General features: G+C 34.5%; 2 protein-coding genes across 8 annotated transcripts in view; one reads left to right on the top strand and one right to left on the bottom strand.

The window, feature by feature from the left end:
- Positions 1–1457: 1457 nt before the first annotated feature.
- LOC138326301 (interleukin 17-like protein) lies at positions 1458–4726 on the bottom strand. Its single transcript, XM_069272419.1, has 2 exons — positions 4631–4726; positions 1458–3767 (listed from the first exon to the last, which is right to left on the bottom strand). Exons 1-2 carry the CDS (start codon positions 4631–4633, stop codon positions 3189–3191), a joined length of 582 nt encoding a protein of 193 aa, XP_069128520.1. The 5' UTR covers positions 4634–4726; the 3' UTR covers positions 1458–3188.
- A 4908-nt stretch (positions 4727–9634) lies between these two features.
- LOC138325255 (protein aveugle-like) overlaps positions 9635–25453 on the top strand; it is a 24201-nt gene continuing 8382 nt past the window's right edge. For 5 of the 7 annotated variants that reach the window (XR_011208752.1, XM_069270777.1, XM_069270775.1 and 2 more), the window contains exons 1-3: positions 18647–18729; positions 19502–19588; positions 20629–20812. Coding sequence is in view for 6 of the 7 variants with exons in the window: in XM_069270777.1 (XP_069126878.1) it covers positions 19529–19588; positions 20629–20812 (244 nt within the window). In the remaining variant the exon portion in view is untranslated. Of the gene's footprint in view, positions 9770–18646; positions 18730–18765; positions 18778–19499; positions 19589–20628; positions 20813–25453 lie in introns of those variants that run through there. The other 2 variants (XM_069270772.1, XM_069270774.1) reach the window with 2 other exon arrangements.

Genomic DNA, 25453 nt, shown 5'->3' with positions numbered 1-25453 from the left:
GTTATTTTGTTGAAATAAAGCTGATCGTGTGGCTATAGTTACAGGTCATATCGTGTCCTAGTCCGCTAAACCTGCCTATATTATTAGGCTTTTTTTTGATTTTTTTTTTTTTTTTGCCATTAGGCAAAAAAAAAATAATAAAAAAGCCTAATAATATAGGCAGGTTTAGCGGACTAATCGTGTCCGTATACTATCAGGACAACGACCTAACATAAGTTCTGGTCTTGAAAACGGAAGGCAAAGCAATCGAATATTCTCTCTGGATATATGTCATTGGAATAACTACTATCAGGGCAACGACCTAACATATTTTTTGGTCTTGAAAACGGAAGGCAAAGCAATTACATATTCTCTGGATTTCTGTCGTTGGAATAACAGACACTGTTACCGCACATTTCCTCCGTCTTTTCATCGTTATTAGCCTGTAATAAGAATATTTAAACATAGAATGTATAGCATTACTCTACGTACATGTAGCAACCGTCCGCTTGACAGACATCACAACATAACACACATCCTTGTAGCGGAGAACAATAGCCGAATGAGAATCCCTCCTACTTGATTGGCCAATAAAAATAACGGCGGAAGTAGGCGTTCGGTCAATTGATAGTAGTTCATCCTAGAGGAAGCCTACTTTTGTAGACACACTTACAGTATGACTCACATTATGTTATCATTTTATTAGTGGACAACTTCATGTTCACTTTTATGGCTTTATAAATTATCTCCGATTTAACTTCACAAAATACTGCACTATTTGATTAAGATCGTAGGGTATGGGAGGGTCGATTACGCACTTTTGCATTTATAATTCAGGGCCAAAAAAAATCTAGAGACTCGCCCAATTAAGGTGATATGCTATAACGGCCATATCAATGAATTAAAATTTTCGTAAAATAAGTATGAAGTGAAATTTGCCACCAAATGACGTAAACTTTTCTTTAAATGCCTAAGCGACTCGAGCTCATACATTTCAAAATGCTTTGCCATTGTTTCTAGCAAAGACAACCAACAGGAATCCACGATTTGACAAAATCAATGTAATATAAAGTGCATAAAAGACATTTCGAGACATCAAAACGATTGCAAGACGTATGCTGGTGTTTGATAATCGTACCACTCACGTAGTTGGAACAGTCCGAAGGCCATATAAATAGGAATGTCGAAGAGGGAAGAGAACACTTTCTCCAAATATTGCTTGCCAGTGATGCAGTAAGGCGTTATTGTAGTTTAAAGTTAGTTATTTTGAAGCGGCTGATTTTGGTTATTTCTATTCTTGAAATATTCTTATATGATCCAGTAAAATGGGTTCTAATCATGCATGGCGTTCGTATAATAAGTTAACATTTAGTGAAATCTGCGGTAAACTTCCTCTATCTCAGTCACCGTTCCAAACATTATGACTTAAGTTTCCTTTGTTTGATATAGGGAGTAAAAAGGAAAAAAAGTAGCACGGGTATTGCACGCATATAATATTTAATATTTTCAATCCCATCAAAGACAATAGTGTAGATTTAACAAAGTGAACACAAAGATACAAAAAATATTGTAAATGCAATGTTAATATGCCTGATGTAATGATAATTCTAAGATGCGATTTAGATAATATAAGTGATATAAATAAGTGGACAAAATCATGTATATAGTGCAAATGATATAAATCAGTGGACAAAATCATGTATATAATGCAAATGATATAAATCAGTGGACAAAATCATGTAAATTGTGCAAATGACATAAAAAATGGACAAAATCATTTAAACACTGCAAAATATATAACAAATAATATCTGAAATATTACAATACAATTTGTATTAAGTATGAGACAGCTTTTGCATTGTAAAGGCATATCGATATTTCGAGCGTAAATATCATATTTAGCTATTAGCATGTTTCTTGATGTGTAAAAGCTTTTCATTTATTCTAGCTTTTGAATTACTCAAGTACTACATTTCAAAATAGATGGTAAAAATTAAGTTTTTAACATTTTAGTTAATCAATACAAGCCAGAAATACTAAACTCAAAATGGGTGGACAAAACAGATATTCTCAACTCTCAAATACAGATTTGGATGTGAATAATCATCCATCAAACTAATTTGATGCAAAGCAGAAATGAGTGCAATTACTGACTGAAGGTCGATGTGTTTTCTTCGGAAACTCTGACTTTTCGTCACTACCAAAATTTTACACTACCTCATTATATCGTAGCAATCAACATTATACTAAACACAGAAGTAACACTAATGGTTGTAAGTACATTTGTAAAGTTGTCAAAGAATTCGTTCTATATAAACGACTTAATGATGTTTGTAAATTAGCAAATTTTCTTCGGTACACGTATAAGTCGATATTAGCACGTTAAAACTGTAATGAAATTCAAAACCACAACTTTGTATCTGTCATTCACAAACATAATAATACAAATTTCCGTAAAACAACAATTCAATAAAACTTCATAAATTAAACGTAGTTCAATACTTCATGAGTAAAATTCATACAAATGTAATAGAGAATTATATCATCAACAATAATAACATACATTTATCATACTCAAGGACAATGTATATTAACAATAATTGTTAGAAGTTTCTTTTCATTAAACATAATCAATAAATATAGAAAAAAACATACACATGTCAATTGTATGTAGTTGAACTGGGCATCTTTTTTTATGAAAACAATGCGATGTATAAAAGTTGAATATTGTAAAACAATGTAAAACAAAATACGGGATAAATCAAAGTAATGTGACTAGTATATCGTTACAGATATCGTAGGACGGTGTTCGTTCATCCAACCAGACCATTTTGGTGGCGGATAACAAACATGTTATGTTAGAAGCTACCTTTTCTTACAAAATAACCCAATATCTTAATAAAAATAACATAATAAAAATATCTGTCTATGTCAAACATTTCTATCTAAATACTGATCAGCTTATACCAATAATAATACTCGACCACTTTATTATAGGATTTTCGAAAAGTGGATTTAAATTTTAGTAATTGGTCTGTCTTATCTTATTAGCCATATAGCATACCATTTTATCTAAAGAAATTCTTCAAAATATTAATAATAACAATAAATAATAAAAACGTTTTGAGCTGTTAAGAGTGTGTTATTACGATATGTGTTGGACGGAGGAGTTATAGTTTAAGATCGATCTGGGGCTTAGTGAGATTCGCTTACAGGGGCGTTGGTCCATCATATTGAGGAGGGGAACTTTCTACTTCTCTTGCCTTAGCACATGTACAGGCCACCTGGATTTTGATCTCGGTAGGATTATATTGGTAAACGCCATTTTCACAACCTCCTCTCATCAATACAACCTCTGTGACGTAAACAGGCTCGCAGACATTTTCTTCGCTGCGACCATTGCGCTCCAAACAATTCTGACAACGACACCTGACGCTGGGCAGTGTGGTGGGGAACCGGTACGGGTTGTGTTCGCTGACCATGAAGAACGGACATGTGGATCGGTGGCGAATCATCGTGTCCATTGTGCTTTCGATTTCGTTGAGGTTTCCTGGACAAACATTGGTCTCGCCTTCAATCATCGTAACGGTGGTGTTGTCTCCGCGGTTGTCTGTGTTCTCGGACGCAAGCAAGATGGAGTCGGCTGAAATGGCGTTCCTGGCTAATCTAAGCTGAATGGCCAGGTTAACTGTTGCTGGCGTAGAACACCTTGTTGATGAGGTATGGATGCAGGCAGACAAAGCCAGTTTGATGACAACCACCAGTGTACATATGCGTAGGAATCCAATCTTTAACAAAAAGGACAAACTTAATGTTGCGTTTTTCTGGAATTATGTTTGTGTCATTATTGATCCAAGTTCTAATATTTAACAAATTTTAATTTTTCATTTACAATATCATTACATACAATATAAGTAAAAATTAAAAAAAAAATATTTGGATTGCGCGATTATAGCGAACAAAGAATTGTCTATTCAGAACCTGCACGTATTACGTAATTAATGAAATAAAGCATAAATTTAATGCTTGTATTTTCTTTCTTTTTTATATCTAGTTAGACTACAATTACGTTTGTATTTCTGCATTCTTTAAAAATTTCAATCACTATACAATGCATATAAAAATTCGTTAGAACACATTTTGGCAATACATTTAGGAACTTTTTTTTACGTAATGGTAGAAGTCAAAGTAATGGTTTTACGGGTTGCCGGGTTAGTTACCAGTAATTCAATATCCGACATAATGAAATATATATATATATTTTTCAACCTACCTTTAAGTTATTTTACTAAATACTTCATTATTTAATACATTTTAAATCATCTTGTAAAATGATTTCAAATTCTATCTTTTCGTTGATAGGTTTGTTCTCTATACTTCAGTGATAACTATGTTACGCAGGTCTAACACAAAAGTGTGGATGTACTCTAATAATCCGCGTTATGATATGAGTACATTCTGGTTGAATTTTTTATTTTAAACCATAACATGGATTTTGATTATATGTTATGTAGGCCGTCTGCTCAACTATCGCAAAGTTGTCTGAAAAAGTTGCTAATTCTTTTAAAACAGTTTAATCTGCTAGTAGATTGACGCAAAAATACAGAATAGATGCATTTGAACAAGTATTTCTTGTCCATCGCTTACTCACCATCTTGTAATTATCTGTTGTTTAAGATTTGGGTATTGAAAGTCTGGGTAGATGTTTTCTTCAGTGAAAGTGGAACGGTATGATTTTGCTCAGTTTCACTGATCGTTATATACTCGTCCTGTTTGGATTTCGTGTAGTAAAAATAGATGGGGGAAAACACTTGAGTGACGTTGCTTACTTCCGCCAGGCATTGTCTTCAACAACTGACCTATAATATTTCTGTCGCATTTTTTCCCAAAGGACCTCCTATATTCTGGAAAGCTATCCGTGTAGGATGGGGACAATGGATTAATATGATAATAAAAAATATTATCTAATGACGAAGATTAAATTCAATTATACCAGAAGATAATCTGTCACCATACATGATTAGTGTACAGATGTAATGTTTACATCACTGGTCGACAACAATGCTATCGGTATATCGTGTATACAACATGCTTTGATGAGTTGAAAGATAAAGCAACCAAATGTTAAAATAAATTCAATTAAATAACAATTTGTTTTTAAATTATTATTACATTACGTATTTATTTAAAAAAAAAAAGATTTAGCATTTGACATATTTCATGCTTTCATTTCTCTTTCCACTCTAGGATTACGATTTCAAAAACCGCTTGGTGCTTTTGTCAGGTACTGACCGTAGGTTGGTGTTTTTCTCTCTAGTTACTATGGCTTTCCTTCGCCTGTTAGGCCTCTCACGTCCATTAAAGGGACAATTTATTGAGGCTAATTCTGTTACATAAGAACGAAGCAAAATATGACATAAATGTATTGTTCTACATTCCATATGACATATGTAACAAGAAATATTGACAAAATTCACGGCATTTTAATTATTTTGATTGAAACCGTCGAAATTCCAAATCGTTGATTAGGAGATGACCTGGCCCGATACCAACGGGTGTTTTGATATAGGACTGCGCTCTGGCCCTAAACCAGACATCTATCTTTCATAACGTCTAAGTCTGGTGTCAGGGCCATAGTATCTCGGGCTAGTACAGCATGTACGCTGTACCCATATCCGAGCCAAAGTCACGCGCGTTAAACAGATGCAATACATAACCACTGAGGAGTTGATGAAATTATTTTTAGACAAGAACATGCATCTAATAAGGTAAATACACTACTGTAAGAGCGATTTGAGTAGACAAAAATTGCTTTACTGTACTGGCAAGGGCCAGGATTCGGCAAACAAGACATCTGACCACTATGTGAAATGGCGGACAGTAAGCGAGTTTGGACATTTCACATACATTTCACTACAGTGGGCTTTTCTGGCATACCACAGTAAAACCAACTAATCTGGCTTTCATTAGAACTGGTTTGTTTCCTATATATGTGCATTTTAATGTACTCTTAGACTGAATTATTCCTTTAACGATACGAGTTATTGATTGAATATTAAACCAAATAAGCCTAAACCCAAGTCCAAGATGTATATCTCGCTAACTTCAATGTAAACCATAGAAGCATGTCCGGAACAAAGCTATATAATAGTCGAAGTGTTAAGTAGAATATACACTGGGGGTATGCCTTGAAATTCAATAACAAACGTACTGGTTATCACCTTACCAAATCTGAATAAGCATGTCTTTGAGCAAAAAAAAGGGCAAATTATTACAAAATTTGAATAAAAACAAATACTAAATATTGAATAAAATAACACTGTATATTAAAATATAGAATTCCGTTGAAATTAATTCAACAGTTCAAGAATAGAACCGAATGCACCGGAAGTGGAAGCGTCCTCCGCTTCATCGATGACGTCCGCAATATAAACCTCAGAGATTAAAGGTCATCTCTGGGTTAAGTCACGAACTCAAATGAGGATCCCATGGTGACAGAGGAGCCACAAACATATTAAAAGCACTTCACAATCGCCAATCGTGTAATTCTCCAATATCATAAAGTAGACCGTCGATATTTCCCACGGTTTTGTAAACATTTATGGCATAAACTAAGATCCGACATTATTAGCACACTTGTACCCGGATTATACTCTCATTTGAACGAAATTAGCAAACTTCCTGCTCTTGTGACATCATTTCATATTTTTTGTTTTGTTTCAGTCGTTGCTATTAGGGTAACTCTCGGATAATTAAGCTACTGTTATATTCCGATATGTCTTGTAATGTTTTCATGGTTGCCTAACGAAAAGAATGAAAATTGTTAAAATACATTTTATTGTTCAACGTCCTTTGTGGCATCAAAAGATGGAAAAGGTCTGAATGTTTGGTGGTGTTTAACATCTTGTGCATGTAATCGTTTGTTGGTACTTCGTATTTAGCATTTCACATTAAATATGCATTTATATATAAATTGAATTAAATTTTCAATAATAATATATTATATATATAAGTAGGCATTTTTTATTTTGCGTTAAGCAATGAACATTTACAAGCATTTAGTGTGTCGTATTAAGTATTTGACATTTTAATTTGAATAAAACATCCTTAGTAAGTAGTTCAATCTGGACAATGAGGCAAAGATAACACAAAAAGAGTGTAAGGGCATTTTCAACTCAAATAGTCTGACATTAAATCAAAAAGGGACTTTTGTCCTTGATGCCAAGACGTCGTTCGTGAAACGTTTCCATACTATTAATTTTATTTATGATATAAAAATTCTATTATAAGGATTCGACATAGAGTATGTCTGTAATAATCTTATAGTCCCAAAATTAAATTACTTGGAATTACAATAAACACTCTAATGGTTATAAATCATCAACAAGGTTCAACCGATCGTGAATGTGTAGTAAATATCAAGCATGCACTCGAAAGGAAGTTACCACTCGTGGCTACTGATTGGTTAACTATATATTACGCATTATTATATTCGTTGAAAAGAGGACCCCTTGCTGGCGATTTAACCTGTAATCTTGGTAGTTTTTGTTTTTGCTGGTTTTTTTTTTTTATTTGGCATGTTGTTTGACTCAAAATGGAATAAACTGTTGATGATATGTTAAACACTGTAACAAACTAAGAAAACACCGAGATTATACTCTCGTTTGTTTATAATTCAGGAGCACGACTTCCCCTTTTTCCGGTATGTCACTACAATTCAGTAGACGCTTTGGTTTATCAGTGGAATACGAGGCATATTACACATAAATTATGTTGTTTTAAACTACAGTACATGTATATGGGTAATAAGTAATTGAATAAAAAAAATAAAGTGTTTAATTACACTAAAATGATTTTTACCGATTTGTAACAGTTGGTTTGATTTCAAAACTTTTCACCATTCATCACGATTTCCGTGCAGATTCTATGATAACATTAAAATTTAAAAAAAAAAACTTTTGAATTTGTTTGAATTAGAATGAACCGAGTTTATTTTGTTATTTTTCGAAAGGTTACTTGGTCGAAAGCAATCATGACTTCACCGAGAAATTTTCTATTTTCTAACCAAGAAAATTGTGCGTTTTTGATTTTCAATGATATGCTAAGTGATTCATTGACATTCGATTATCATGTAAGATTATGACCTAACCCGGCTTTAACCTAATGCTTGATGACTGGTGTCGTCGATATAGAAGACGACGCTTTCACTTCCTGATCTCATGGGTGTGTCTTACATCCATAGTTAAAATTCCCATAGAAAACTTTATTTCGATTTTATCAATTTTGCGATTGGGTTGTTGTTTTGATGTCGTTTCTCAGTTCCTTTTCATTGATTTAACTAAACTCTTAGGTCCAGGCTTTTTTTGTTTGTTCTAGTACTTCAACTGAGAGGGTAACTATAGCATAGGATATTTTGATAAATCGGAGTAGAAGTTAATTACAAAATACAAATTACACTCTATCGAATATCCGTTTTTGGGTAGTGTATAATTATATACAAGAGTACTTTATACCAAGGGTTGGTGTAAAACTACAACCATTGGAAACGTCCACGGATTGTTTTCTCGTGTAGAACTCAATCTGGTTATTCCATGTGTATTTCAAAGATTTGGTTTGTTAAGTTAACGTTCTTTAAACATGCAAGGGTATGTCAGGTTTTATAGTGGAAGAAAGCAGGAGTACCCGAAGAAAAGGCATCGATTAGCGGTCAGTACCTTGCAACTGCCCTACAGGGTATTCGAACTCGAGATCAAGAGGTGGAAGGCTTGTGGTAATACGTCGGAACACTTTTACCATTCGACCATTGCGGGGAGAAGCCAGTACTAATATAAAGATAGAACAACCATTGAAACGATTAAACCTTTTTTACCGACCACGAAAGAATATGTCTTAAGTTTCTGAAAAAATATATTTGCATTTCAACCACAAAGTTTTAATTGATTTTTTTTTACTTTATCACACGAGATGAATATAATTATATCAAATGAATATCATTTAATGGTGTCAATAAAATATTTAACAAACACTTCCATAAAGTGTTCATCAAACAACAACCTCAGCGCTACATCAATGCCATGACCTAAAACAAACCATGCAATTATCAATTCGTGCTCTAATCGAAGGACATTGTTTGTTGTAGTATTAAGTTATATATTGTTTATTATTGAAGGCATATTATTAGGATTTTCGTTATTAATGCATAGTTGAAAAAAGTTATGGTTATTTTCTTTTAACACACACAAATGCAAATAAAAGAAAAAAAGCAAACAAAGAGAAAATATGAAATGACACTATATAACAAATAGTTGATTAAAATCACATTTAATCTTGTTAATTAAATAATTGATTAATTAATGGAATAAAAGTAGATGATTAAGTAATTAAATATTCAAATAAAAATAAATCAGCAAGGTGCATTGGCTAGGCAAATGTATACAATAAAAAACTATTCAATATAACAATAAAACACAATAAGTAAATAAGAATAAAATAGATAAATAAAATTAAACCGCAAAAACGAAGGGGCGAATCAGCTGGGTGATAAAAATGATGGTTTATTAACAATATACTGAATATAATCACTATTTCCGCGTGACATTGTACACCTCTTATCGTCAAGAAGAGGGCCACTTAACTACCTACACATAAACCACGACACGACATAAACAAATGAATACCCATACATTTTCCTTCCTGGGCCCGTCCTAGGCCAACAGAGTATGTTTAGTCCACCTACATCGTTGACAAGGAACGAGATGTGGAATATCTTCTGTGGCATTTCGAAATGACGGTAAAAATTTTAACTTAAATATATCCAAAACAAACCAATAGGAGTTGTTAGGGGGATGTAAGCAGCCGAAAATGTCCAATAAGGATTGTTGTTGGTTATATTTAAAAAAAAAGTTTGATGATGATAAAATCAATGACACTTAGCTGGGGAGTTGGAAGTGAGAATTAACAAACATTTTCATCCGTAGATTATCATGTCATTTTTGTATACGTGTAACTATAATATTATACTTATATTATTAAAAATTAGTTTTATAATTAACATGAATTAAAGATTTTGCCAGGTTTTTGTCTTATTCATAACACAAGTGAAAAAATCTCCATGTAAAATACAGTCATTTCTTTGTTAATCTTCATGTATAATGCAATATTTTCTTAGTAACTCAAAGAAACTGAAAGCTAAAACAAAACACAACCACAACTACAAACGCATACCAGACTAATAAAAAAAGGCTTAATCCTACAATACTGAATTCAGTGACGGGTTGGATTTTGTTTTGAAGGAAAATCATAGAGCAATACAAATTTATTTTGTCTGTACTTTAGATGGTATGAAATGTCTTGCACCGATCTTGTATTGTGATATACATATGTATGCTAAATGCATTTTGGATCTATTTTGTCTGTATTTTAGATGGTATGAAATCTCTTGCACTGATCTTGTATTGTGATATACATATGTATGTTAAATGCATTTTGGATCTATTTTGTCTGTACTTTAGATGGTATGAGATCTCTTGCACTGATCTTGTATTGTTATATACATATGTATGTTTAATGCAGATATCGTGATGTCCTTTGCTATACTTTGTACATTTTGGTTGGTCTGGTTGGTGCTGTGTGAACAGTATTTATGTTTGGACCAGACGATAACTTTGTATGCATGCTCTTGGAAATTTTGTGATCAGTATCAGCTCAGTTCTTTATTTCTTTGAACCTATATACAATATAGTGCAGACAACAACATCAACGTCACACAATTAACACACTCACACGTTACGTAGTGTAGAGAGACATCTCACAGGACTAATATACAGATATATACAGTATACATACACATATATACAGTACAGTGCTTACAATAACATACAGATACACACAAACAACACACTCACACGTTACGTAGCGTAGAGAGACATCTCACAGGACTAATATACAGATATATACAGTATACATACACATATATACAGTACAGTGCTTACAATAACATACAGATACACACAAACAACACACTCACACGTTACGTAGTGTAGAGAGACATCTCACAGGACTAATATACAGATATATACAGTATACATACAAATATATACAGTACAGTGCTTACAATAACATACAGATACACACAAACAACACACTCACATGTTACGTAGTGTAGAGAGACATCTCACAGGACTAATATACAGATATATACAGTATACATACACATATATACAGTACAGTGCTTACAATAACATACATACACACACAAACAACACACTCACACGTTACGTAGTGTAGAGAGACATCTCACAGGACTAATATATAATATATACAGTACGTATAACAACAATACACAATTTATATACAGTACAGTGTTTACAATAACATACAGATACACACAAAACAACACACACAAACACATCTTATGTAGTGTAGAGAGACATCTCACAGGACTAATATAAAGATTTTTTGTAGTTCCATCATGTGTATAACATGATTCAATACACATAATCAATTTGTTATTTTGAGCTGTTTTTGTATCTATGTGTATAACATGATCAGATGGATTTATTGCGCTTTGTAACAAAACTTTATGCCATTAACCATCAAATAAAATTTGTCTACAGGTATTTTTCATTCTCTCTCCAAAATCTTCTCACCACATTATTACATGATATTCATCTAATAAAGTAGCGTCTCATATTATGTATTTTTTTAACATCTTTAAATTGTGTTATTTATCCATTGTTAGATTATAACATGCATCTGCAATAGCATTATATTTGTATCGTTTATTTTACAATTTGTAATTCTCGTATCGTATTTTGCGTTTACTCTCACATCTCATATATCTCTTTGACACATAGCTTATTCCGACATCCTCAAATCAAATATATATATATATATATTAGCTAATTCTGTAATAGGAATACTGGTAACATACATACCATTATCTAATTGATTACTACATCTAAATGTATACCATTACTAATTGTAGTCAACGTTAACCAATTATAAGAAAAGAAGAAAATGAATTTAACATAAGATTGAAAATAATTTAGGTTAAAACCATCTCGCTTTTGTTACAAAGTCTAATCTACTTTGCTAAGTAAGATACATTATTTTTATGGGTAGTCCTCATTAATTGTACAAATATCAAAACATACTGGGTTGGATAGAATGTTGCATTGGTCATCAATACTTGTCCCTCCAAATTACTGTTTAGGTGTAGTGTGTAAGGGAGAGTGTTATCCACGTATCGCTGTTATCGGTTATCCCGCTATATGAGACTGTACTGTAGTGTTAAGTCGGACTTTGTCCTAGGCTTGGCAAAATCCATTAGGATGATGACAGTTTTGTGTTTGCAGTGGATTTTCATTTGATATTGTTTAGGGAAATGGCGAGTCGTGTTTCATGAGTTCTTGAAGATCAGATTCTATGTTGTAGGTTATATACAATGTAATACAGTAACTAACCTTTTTCAGTTGGAGCTAGAAATGAAGGTTTGGCGAGAATGGATAATATGACGTGCCTTGGTTCTTCTTGAATTTTGTCATGAAAAACCCCTACCTACCACATGTATATTGAAAAAAAACCACCAGAAGGCCACAGGATGAATGACAAAGATAAACAAATAGCAATATGAAGAATATTATTTGGCTTGAGGATATGAAGAAGAAGAAAAAAGAACGAGACCTCAAAATATAACTTTTACCCGCAAATCGGATAAGTAAAGAGTCCCAGTAAAGAGCCTCCTCTCATTCACTGATATATTAAGCATTGAATATTGACAGGATGTATCTGGGACGGAAAATATACATACAGGGATACAAAGATAGTAAGGCTCCGACATAAGTCAAGCCATAATTTACATGCAGGTGAATTGTAAGTAAACTCCCAGGACCACATAGGTAATGGTCCATGTGAAGTATCGACCATTTTGTGCAATGGCCACTAAGGAGAACAGACAAAATACATGCCAACTTAATACTACCAAGAGGCAATCCAAGGTCAAGCGGCGAATATCAAAACAGTCTATGGCTATGAAATTTATATATATATCCATAGAAATATCACAAGAGAACTATTTTTTGTTCATAGCTGACCAACACAAAAAAGGAATCGTCATCGCCATCACTGCTATACAATAACTGATAATTCCTCAGACCACAGTTAAACGACTCCAAACCTCGGTGGATTTATCACTTCAGATTCCTCATGTGTACGCGATATGATACAGGCACAACACCATCGGGAATAACAAATCACCTTGTACTACAGAGACGGCAGTCCACACAGCTATCATGTCGATACGTCCACCAGAGAGAGGTGTAAAGATTGAGGGTGGCGATTTCACCCCAAGACAAATATCTCAACTCACAAGATGTGAAAAACAAGTATCAATATAAACATAACTGTCACAGCATCTCTGAATTATATACTTTTTTTCTCAAGAATATCGCCTTTCCAAAGTAAAATGGGAGAAATGAGTCTAAGTCTTCAGTCATTATCATGTGCAATTTTAACTGATGCGCCATATGCATTAGTTTTCAGGAAAATCTTACGAAACATATTATAGACGGACAATGTATTAAATCTTATCAAGTCAATCTATGACAAGAATTCTGCGACATCTACTGTAAATTATCACTAAAGGAAATAATCAATGGATATGGATGGATTGTTATCCAACAGCACAAAACCAATTCTTTTCTTAAGTAAATCAAACGGTCTGCCGTTGACCGTCAAGTCTGATAATATGATAATACAGAAATATTCACATGTAAATCAAACAATTGCTGGCGATGTTGGGGGTGGGAGGGGGGGGGTCTAATGTTAATAATACGAATGGTAAATATGAGATGCACATAGAAATAAAATAATGCTTCTCCGTTAACAAATTTGGATTTCCAAAGTAAATTCGACTTTGAGTTGTGAAATATCAGTAATGTGCTTACTTAGTTAAATTGAGAAGATGGATGTTAATCAAGAAAAGAAGCTGGAAAACAAGATGCGTAGCCAGTTGCGCATGCGGACTTACCCTACTTATGTGGGCTGTTCTGCAATCTCTCCCAGAATTCATTGCGATCCCTGCTCACTAAAACGATGCAAAGTAATTCATTATTTGCTGCAAACACCTTTTAAAAGATGACCGCTCGAACAGTGAGTTGCAAGCCACAATATGCTTGATAGATATAGCAAGAAATGTGGCAAAATCTCTTAATTAAACTCGAAAATGCGAGGAACGCGAGTTTGAGTCATTGAAGTTATTTTAAACCCTGTCTGTCGCTATATGATCTATACTATTATATATACTGTTCGTCTGTGAATCGCCCACAATCTTCCATTTTGTTCAATTAGTTACACATGTAAATAACTTATCTTTAGCTCAATTGGTCCCCATTTTAAGGAAACTTAATATATCTTATGTTTTTTCTCTTACTTCTCTTCTTCCTAACCTCTCCCTTGACACCACCTCACTTTTGGCCTTCAGCTGAGCGCTCGACCCCTGCGAGGAAGGCTCTAGTTTGTTAAAGGAAGGCTATGGTTTGTTGTCCCCTGGCCGAGACACACTATTGTCTAAGTAGTTTCTGCTTTAGAACTACTGGTTTGTGCATTGTCAGTATGATATGACGGGGATGTGCTGTTTTGTGTCTTTTGTAGCATATTTCATTAAAGATGCTCCACCGCCGACAGAGCATAAATGATGTTAATCATTTGAACAATAATTGGTGTTTAATCGTGTATATATATGCCTAAATAACAGAAAAAATAATATGAAATGATTTATTTCGCCTTTGGTGCATGCGCAATCAGTACTTCATTCCATATCGGATATAGTGTCACGGAATTTTTTCGGGATGCAATTAATTATTTTTCATATTTTTAACTTGAAGTAAAATTAGAAGCTCAAACTTTTCAATGGTGGTAATGGTGTAAAGTAAGTAGCTTTTGTAACTGGAGAAAAATACTAAATCGTCTGCTCCGGTTTTTTTATAGTGAAAAAAAATTCCATTTGACCGCGGTGGAGCATCTTTAAGATAACAGTGTAAAAATGGGCAAAAGAAACTATCAACACAGATAGTGTATTCAAAACATTAGAACATATGATAAAGTTAAAAAAGAGGTCCAGACAACCTTCAGCCGCGAGAATAGAAAATAAGCTCTGGTATTAATATCCCGCTGTCCATTAGCTTCAACACCTCATTAGAAACTAGAACTGTTTCCGTATAATGGGAAACAAATGTCACAGCTATTTATAAGATTGACGAGTATTTATAGTCATCAGTTTGTTGTTCATACGATGTTTTATCACCAAGAATCCAACAAATGGATTATAGTGTCGACATTCGAACTACGTAATGTCCTAGGCGAATTATAAGACTCAGTACTCCTCACTTCACTTTGATCGAAATCAAAACTCAAATTTCGCAAACACTAAAAGCAAATCCTCGCTAAGATGGTCTCCTCGATGTTTTCGGAATATCCATAACCACAAATGGTATACCAATAGATTACTGAACAAGAAACAATAAGGATCCCGTCGTTTTGGCCACCATACTATTTCCATATAAAAGACTTCTTCTCTAAACCTCAGCAAAGACTTCTTCTCTAAACCTCAGCATGGGATATCACCAATAATGCAATGGTAGCGTCCTTATAGGTTGGGGATTCAAAATTATACAAATGATGGGGCTGCCCCCACCCCCCACCTGGGGTCTGAGGGGGTGGAGTCAAAAGGGTCAATTTGGCTATTTCCATATAAACGACTTCTTCTCGGCAACTATGCATGGGAGAGCACTCATAATGCAATGGTAACATACTTTTAGGATGGGAATTCAAAATTGTACAAATGACGCGAGGTCAAAAAGGGTAAATTTGGCTGTTACCATATAAACAACTTCTTCTCTGCAACTAAGCATGGGGTATCACTCATAACGCAATGGTAGCAAATGATGGGGATTCAAAATTGTACAAATGATGGGCCCCCTCGGGGCCTTAGGCGGGGGCCAAAAGGGTCAGTTAAGCAACTATTTTCATACAAATTACTTCCTCTATGAAATTATGTATTGGATAGTATATTCGTATGGCATCTATAGCATCATTACATAGTTTGGATTTAAAATTAAACAAATCGTGGGGTCAATTTTGCTATTTTTTTCAAATTGTACGAGTCTTTGTGATAATTACTAAAAATAAACAGGTGGCCGATACAGGCCCTCTGAGCCTCTTGTTTATTTATGTGACCGATATTCCAGATATTGTTAACTGTGTAACTAAACTATTCGCTGATGACACTAAATTATATTCCAAGAAAACATCTCCAGAAGACTGTCATGAGCTCCAAAATAGCATCGAAAAAATCTCAGAATGGAAGGTGTAATTGCTTATGAAATAGAACAAGGATAAATTGGAAACAATACCAGTAAACGGCCATGACATCATTACAGACGGAAACAACACAGTTATATTGAAAACGATTAATAGTGAGAAAGACCTAGAAGTCACTATGGATGATACCATTAAATTTACAGAACATATCCAAAAGGCAATGTCAAAGGGAAATAGCATTATGAGCATCATTTTACCTACCTGTGAGTTGAGACATTCACAACAATGTACAAGACCTTAGTTAGACCACACCTTGAATATTGCTCGATAGTTTGGACATCCTGGATCAAGATTAAGGTGAGGAATTAAAGACTCGGGGTTTTAAGCACTCCAACGCTTGGATATAGAAGATTTAGGAGGGATATGGTTGAGACCTACAAAATTAATAACAAGATAGACATTGTCAATAGTGATGGTATAATTACTCCAAGGACCAGATGTGACGGAAAAATTATTCAAAAAGCTTTTCCGTCTAAATATATCTAAAACGTATTCAGTAACAGGATTACGGAATGTCCTCTCAGAGCATGTGGTCAACTCTGGAAAAATTACCTTTCAACAAAGACTAAATAACCACTTGAAGAATCACATCAAATTTCTACCATCTACCTACATGTAGACTATGTTAGCCTCTTTGATCCCTGTGATCTTGAATGAAGGTTAATGTCATTCATTTAGAAGAAGGAAGTCCTTCATCCCAGCATGTCACAGACTCAGAAGTTGTTTAAAGATTTTAGCCTTCATCCCAGCATGTCACAGACTCAGAAGTTGTTTAAAGATTTTAGCCATTTTGGCCTCTTTGACCTTGAATGAAGGTCAAGACCATTCTTTTGAACAAACTAGGTAGCCCTTCATCCCAGCATGTCACATGCCCAATATCAGGTCTCTAATCCATTTAGTTATTCCCAAGAAGTCGATTAAAGTCTTTAGCGTTTTGACCCCTGTGACATCGAATGAAAATCAAGGTCATTCGTTTGAACAAACTTGGTAGCCCTTCATCTGTATACTCTTGGTTAAAAAATCGTGCCAGGTTCCTATGTCTTTCGGTTATTGAAAAGAATTAGTTTGAATAGTACAATGTATGATGACTATAGGGTCAGGTCCCGATTTCTCGAAACACAAGTGCAAGGTTTCTTAAAAACATTAATATCATAAGAAAATACATATCGATGGCCTAAGATGAGGTAACAACACAGACATACACTTTATGCAAACTAGATTTCCTGCGTACTAGTAATATATATATGATAACTGTGGAGATTCACTTCGCCGTCTGGCGCAGTGACAGTCAACTACCGGGCAGTTTTTAGGACGACATAAGACGACCTTTGTTATGAAAGTTAACGTTTTATTTATTTTAATTAAACTGTTCATGTGATGATAAGTGTGTTGGTAATAGCGTTAATAACTTTTGCGGCTCTACAAAATTATTGATCTCGTTTACATTCCCATTTTAAATATTAAAATTCGTTTCGGAAAGGTAGTGGGCCTTTAAGTTTTTCATGTTATGAAAAGTTCTGGCTGAAGTTTTGACTTAAGTATGTTTCGAAAAATCGGGGCCGGATGACCTACGGTGGCTGGGAGCGGACATGAAATAAATAAAAATTATTGCGTACGAACGCAATAGTATTGCGTGCGAACGCAAAAGTATTGCGTGTGAACGCAATATTATTGCGTGTGAACGCAATAATTATTGCGTGCGAACGCAATACTATTGCGTGCGAACGCAAAAATATTGCGTGTGAACGAAATACTATTGCGTGCGAACGCAATAATTATTGCGTGCGAACGCAATACTATTGCGTGCGAACGCAATAATTATTGCGTGCGAACGCAATAGTATTAGCACGCAATACTATTACGTTCACACGCAATAATTATTTCGTTCGCACGCAATATTATTGCGTTCACACGCAATAATTATTTCGTTCGCACGCAATAATTATTTCGTTCGCACGCAATACTTTTGCGTTCACACGCAATACTATTGCGTTCGCACACAATAATTTTTTTCTTATTTCATGTCCGCTCCCAGCCACCGTAGGATGACCTAAAAATACTAGGAAATTATACTAAGCATTTTTGAATTTTGAATCCACTTTTTCAGTCGCCTCTATAAAATCCCCATTGTTTCGAATTTTTGACATTATTATATATTCTGTTATCTCGTTGCTATCTTCTTTATTTTAAAACCATTGCCTGATCATAGTCACGTTTAAAAGATTTTTTTATAATATTTAGTTTACCTATTTAGTACCCCAAATCTAAAATACGAAACTCTCACAACCAAAATTCCATATCCGCTTCCGGTTGTTCTGTGTTTACGTTTGGAAGTTGTCGAACGTATCATAATCATGGCTTTAATTATTGAGCGTGTTTACGTTTGAAGTTGCGAAGTTCAAAATGGGCTTTAATTATGTGAGTACAGTGCAGTTAACCATGCTTTATGGCTCATTGTTTGGTTAGACTTAAATGATTCTAGTTAAACAACAGACGAGCCACCAGATCTGATGATTGTTCGTACCGGCTACTTATAAATTATAGGGTTCTTCATTTCCGTGTTCCGCAATATTATCTGTAGTTTATGTTTTAGTATGTGCTTCATTACGATTGAACTAGATTGTAGCCTATTAATATCAAATATTAAATGAAATTCGATGAATTATAGTAACCCACAAGAACTTGATTAAACCTTTCGTAACAGCTGATATCCTGAGCGAATGCCTTTCCTGACAACACTATATAACGTTAGCTAGTGCATTCCCCAGCAACACACATATCTTACCCCCATAATATGAAATTCCAATATCCATAGTCAGCTGATATCCTATACTAGCTCTTGGATACTATTTTGATGTGACTACTGTATGTTTATGTATATATACACACACAACAGTAATTTATAATAAATTATATTGTAGATTGAATTATAAATACATCTCTGAATCGTTTTCAATGGAACCAAAAACACTTACATTGTAGGCCTACTCTGTTCCCATAACACGAGAGTCTATTGCTGGTCGGCTAAACTTCCTTGTGCTTTTAAAAAGAGTATTACTTAATCATTTCATGAGCATGATTCACATGTAATTAAGATTCTATCATCAAGTAATAATGTTGCTAATTTGAATTTGTTTCAGTGTTACAAGTTAATCGAGAAGAGAACAACATGGAAGCTCCGGCTGTCATCAAAACGGAGATAACGCCTCCATCAGAGAAAACACCACTGGTATGAATCAGTAGTCTAGATATGATGTATGAGATTTATTTATCAAAAAGAGAGTACAAACTGAATGAAATTAAGTATATAGTCAATAAAAAATTGTAAATAATCAAAATGTTGAAACACAAATTTTAAAACATAAAATAATGTCTGTTCTAAGGGAAGTAACTCTGGTAGATAATAGTGTATATACTGTAAAGAGACAGTCCCCTTCGATCTTTTGTGATTGCCTTATGTTTTAGAATCTATAATGCATTTTATGCCTTGTGCTTTTATAAACAGTTGAGGCTTTATTCTTCTTTTCAGTATCCTCAATATACTTAAGACATTGTATATTGTCTTCTGTATGTATGCAAACATGTAGAGCTACCAAGCTTGTTCAAAAGAATGAACTTGAATGACCTTGACCTTCCTTAAGAACAACATTATTTAATTACTTCATTACGAACGGGTAGTACTGGTATGCACAGGTTATATTTGTAACCCTGCAGGTCAATACTAGCCTCAAAGGGGTAGGTGTTTAAATTTATTGTAAATCCTATACCCTGTTACATTGGCGCCCATGTAGGGACTTGGGAATGATACTGAACGATACCTGCAAAGGCATTGTTGCGACCCTGGAAACTTGGGGACAAGTTGATTCCTGCAGAGGGAGTAAGTAACCCTGGTAAATACTGGCTGCAATATATCGCTCAGCTACAGAGAACTTCTCTTTAGCTCAATCGGTTGAGTGTCAGACTAGTAATCCAGAGGTCCAGAGTTCGATCCCTGACAGAGGCAGGTATTAAATTTATTGTGAATCCTGCACCCTGTTACATATTGACTGACCACAACAGGTTAATTGGTTGTGAAAAAGAGGAAAGAATTATCTTTAATTCACGATCACATCATTTAGATTTAAGAAGATGTGTAAGGTTTATGTCTTTTGTATGCTAACATTTATGACAAATTATGGTGTGTTAAAAGCAGTTTACCATCAATGGCATGACCTTAACATTGCTACAATGCACCTTAATTACATTTGCAACTACATTTTTGTTTGACAGCCAAAATATAAGGAGAGCGGAACAAGTAGTACTGGTACTCAATCAACAGTAAAGAAAACAACTAAAAGTAAGACCAAACCGCTTTACTTCTGGACGTGTGCTGATGTGAATAAATGGCTCAAGAAACACTGCAGCCAGTTCCACGGTATCTATGGCGATCTACTACTGCAGCAGGAAGTTACCGGTGAGCTGTCCTTCATATAGTTATACATAGTCTGTACATCTGTCCTGTGGGTTATGGCTCAACACATAGTCTACATTTGAATATAGGAATGTCTACAATCTGATCTATCAAAGTTACTTTCCATATTTCGATTTTTCATTTTGTCAGTTTGAACAGAGTGACAAGAAGGGAAGTAACTCTGGTAGTTTAGAATGAATCTTATATGAGTTTTTATGAGAGAGTAAACTTGGTAATGCAAGTGTTGGAAGTTTTCATTTTTATGAGCTGACGTGAGCAAACACTAAAACTTATTCAGAAGATTCATGAAACTCTTATAAAATTAACACAAATTTAAGATACTAACTTCACACTTCTCCAGATAGGCTTAGCTATAAAATCCAATTGTGTTACAAAGTATAAAATGGAGGAAGCCATTTTGCCATTGTTATTGTTTATTTTGTTTATTCCTGATACCATCACGTCGTCACAACTGTATCACATGATCACGAATCCCCCCCCCCCGGCACAGCTCCTGCCAGGGCCATAATACTGCGTGATCCAGAATCTCCATCATAACAAATTAATGTTTCTATAACTGAGCCAAATAAGCAAGTTCTGTCCGCTGGGTGACAAGAAACCATATTTACAATAACACAGTCACCAGCCACTCTGACCAAGTCCTTGGATTTTAGTTTATTCCGTCATTTTTCCCTGTTTCACATTTTACCATGAAAAATTTCCCAATTCAATGGACCATGGACCCAAGCAAAAAATAGTTGGAAAATCCCCTTAACTAGAAAATTTTTATTGCATTTTAATTTATTGCATTAATTTTTGCAATTTCACATTTGACCATATAAAAATATCCCAATTAATTCGACTTTGGACCCAGGAAAAAAAATGTGGGAAACTCCTGTCCTCCCCTGCTTTTCTCAAGACTTCTGAAATCTCCATAAGAGACTCTCAGACAACATTCCATGGATTATTTAGATCGACAACAATGTAGAAGAACAGAGAAAATTCATATTAACAATGAGTACCCCACCAGTTTCTAACTTGTGTCTCTACCAACTTGGCCAAAGAAGCATGCTCCGTCATCTAAGTGACAGAGACCATATTTTACAAGCCAAATCTCCCTGCTCCTTTAGTATATTACCTTACTGTTTTTCTTTCCAATATTAACTGCATGCATAATTCAGCATCGTTTTTATACATACATTTACATTATATGCCACCTCCAATTTTCAGAACACATTCCTTGCATGTAGGGGAAAGGCGATAAATAGAGTGAAAGAGATAATTCTAAGCAAATTCTGTATACATGTACATCCACATGTTGTGTTTAATTCTTTCCTTTATTTGATAAAATAGGATAATGGGATATTGGACTGTGTTATTAACTCTAAACATTAAAACTAACAGTATCAGTCCAGAATTTCTGTTGGGAAAGGGTTCATGAAATCACAATTGATATTTGATTGAGGACATCTTACTAAATAATTACATTTTATTGCATTACTTGCCTTTTTCTTATCCTGATCTTTTAGATACAGTCCTTATTTATACATTATGTATCCTGATATTAATGTCTGCCTTGCAGTTTGGCCCTAAATGACCTTAGTTGTTGATGGGCCGTAAAGCTCAAACAAACAAACATTGTACATTCATGTATTGATAATATATTCGTCAGCAATATTATGTACATACATGTAAACTCTTCTCAATAAGTTATAGACAGATGAAACAACAGCATGAAGAGGTTAATCTATAATTGGTGTATTAAAAATACTTTAAGATTCAGGGTAACACACAATGCATTATAAGTGTACAAGTTATCTCCCCTTGCATGGTCTATCAAAGTTACTTCCCTTCATTTCACTCGGTCTGCTGAATATTTTTGAATGGAGTAACTGATATACCAGAATGATCTCGGATATGATGTAGATTGCTTATTTAGTAATTTTATAAAGCTTCTGGAAAATGTCTCTAAACAATTCGGCATTTCTACACCTCAACATATTGTAGGTATCCTAGAACACCGTATTTTCTCCTAATAAATAGATACGTAGACAAGGTTAAGTATGAAAACTGTAGCATATGTTACCGTCTCATACACATTTACTGCTGTGATGTTTTATTTACTGGTCATTTCTGATGAAGTCGTTATTACGTGTGTCAAACAAAATTAGCTAAGACTTTAGCGCCTATCATTATGATCATGTCCTATATATAGCACGATAATATAAAGCACGTGCACTAGTCCAGACTGACCCAGCGTCTATCGGGCACTCTCTATAACGACGATGAATCTAAATATAGCTCTCTGAGCTAGTTACACCATTGACCACACATATAAATTATTCAGTTATTCAAATATTAAAAGCCACTCTTTCAAAAAGAATATCAGGCTGCATTGAAAGTGATTACATGTCGTGAATAAGGTTATTGTAGCCTTGATAATTATTGTCTAATTATAACTTCAAACATTAATTTATACCTCTGAGTCCAAGCTAGTCTGGTCAGTTCTTGGTCCAAATCAGAAAGAGGCTGCGTTTGCATCGTTTGCCCGTGATTTGGTGTATATCTACATATCTACTATCACTTTCCCGATGTCCTTAGTACATCCAATGTATGTGTGCCATGTAGTAACGACAGTTTAACAGTGATTATCAAATTTAAGACACAAGTAAAAGACATTAAACATCAATGAATCTACTTAAGTGAAGCAAGTTTATGGAATTTATAAACTGGACAGGTTTATTTAGGTATTTTATATTTGAAAATCTGACAGTCTGCGACTTTAAGCAGTAGTCCGATGCCCATGATAAGTAATTTTACAGCCGGGCTAGTGCCAATTGTAATGAACTAGTCTGATTGGACTAGTGGCTCCCCATTTGATTAATATCTTGCGGTGGTCAATTGTATTTTTCACCACATTTTGAGAGCATTCTGTATGCGATTTTTTCTGTCCGGATGCGTCATCTTGCGAGAACTTGTATTCATGAAAGCATCCAGACTGCCATTTGGGTAAAAAAATTGTAAACTGATCATGACTGAATTTGAAGTGCTGAAGCAAAACGGCTGTACAGTGTATATTTAATTTGGACTCGTGATTAAATAGTTGGACTAGTAAAATTTTTAGTTAACTTGTCCAAATGACTAGCAGCTGAAAAAACCCCATCACAGACTGCAATCAACTTCCTATAGGCCTACGTACATGTAGTATATATAGCTACATTGATTTTGGTAAAGAAGAAAGTGATATGTACATTAAATTCAATATTTGATGTACACATGAATTTGTTAAGACAGAATTCAAAGTTTAAGACCAAAAAAATGCAAATGGAGTTTGGCCGTGTAAGTACTGAGTGTATAATCAGGCAGTCCAATAAGTTTTGGTAGAACGGTCACTGCCCAGCTCTCTCTATCAGACTCTTTGGTTTTTCAGAAGCCTTATTATTATGTAGGGTTCTTCACACACATAACAGGAAATATTCTTCCAGGACGTTTTACCAATCCAGAAACAAATATCATAGAGATTAGCAACTCCGCCATTTTTACAAGCGACAGATGTACCTGTGTATGTGCTTTGGGGTTTTAAAATAAACTCATGAATAGCTAAATACAGCAAAATAACTTTGATATGTTATAAAATTTAACTAATTTTCCGATGGTTTGAGTACGATTTTGGAAAGAAAAAATAATATTTTAATATATATATTAATAAAATAAAATGCACTTCCGGTTTTGAATGCATGATTTTAGAAAAAACAGGGAATTTTGCCTATTTCCATGCTTTCAAAAATCATATCTAATAACATCATTTGGGAAAACTGGTCACATCACACCGTAATATAATGTTTAAACTTAGTGTTGATGCAAAAATATAATGTTTGAAAGAATACACTGGAAAGAAGTTAGCCAAGGGAAAATGCCTATATACCGGAGGTCCCTCTGCCTGTCAACATAGATAAAGAAGGAGTTTCCAATCTCTATGTATATATGTTTCTGACCAATGGTATTAGTATATGACTATCAATGCTATCACATCGTTTATAGAATTATCCTCCATATATTCATTTTAATAAAACCAATTCTACTTTTACTCAGTTGACATTGTTAGGTCATCTGACCCGAAGGGTCAAGACGACCTATTGTCATCGTGTACCGTCCATCGTCTTGCGATGTGCGTAAACTTTTCCTTTAATTCACTACTTGTCAAAAAGTTCTTTAAGGATTTTAACCAAATTTGGCCAGAAGCATCCTAAGCGAAAGAGGAACAGATTTTATATAAATGGTGACTCTGACTCCCCTGGGGCTTGAGGGGCGGGCCCAAAAAGGGGAAATTTTGGTAATTCTTTAAAACAATACTTTTCAACAGATTTTGACCAAATTTGGCAAGAAACATCCTTAGGGAAAGGGAACAGATTTTGTATAAATGGTGACTCTGACCCCCCCCCCCCCCCCCCCCCCCCGGTCTGAGGGGCAGGGCCCAATAGGGGAAATTTCCTTCAAAACGCTACTAGTCATAAAGGTCTTATTGGATTCTCTGACCCCCCTGGGGCCTGAGCCCGATAGGGGAAATTTTTAAATTCTTCAAATCGCTACTTGTCAAAAAGTTTTTTACAGATTTTAAACAAATTTGGCCAGAAACATCCTTAG

Source organism: Argopecten irradians, chromosome 6 (genome assembly GCF_041381155.1).
Source record: "Argopecten irradians isolate NY chromosome 6, Ai_NY, whole genome shotgun sequence".
In the NCBI taxonomy this organism is placed as follows: domain Eukaryota; kingdom Metazoa; phylum Mollusca; class Bivalvia; order Pectinida; family Pectinidae; genus Argopecten; species Argopecten irradians.
Note: the sequence above shows the minus strand (reverse complement) of the source record. Positions and strands in the feature narration are given on the sequence as shown.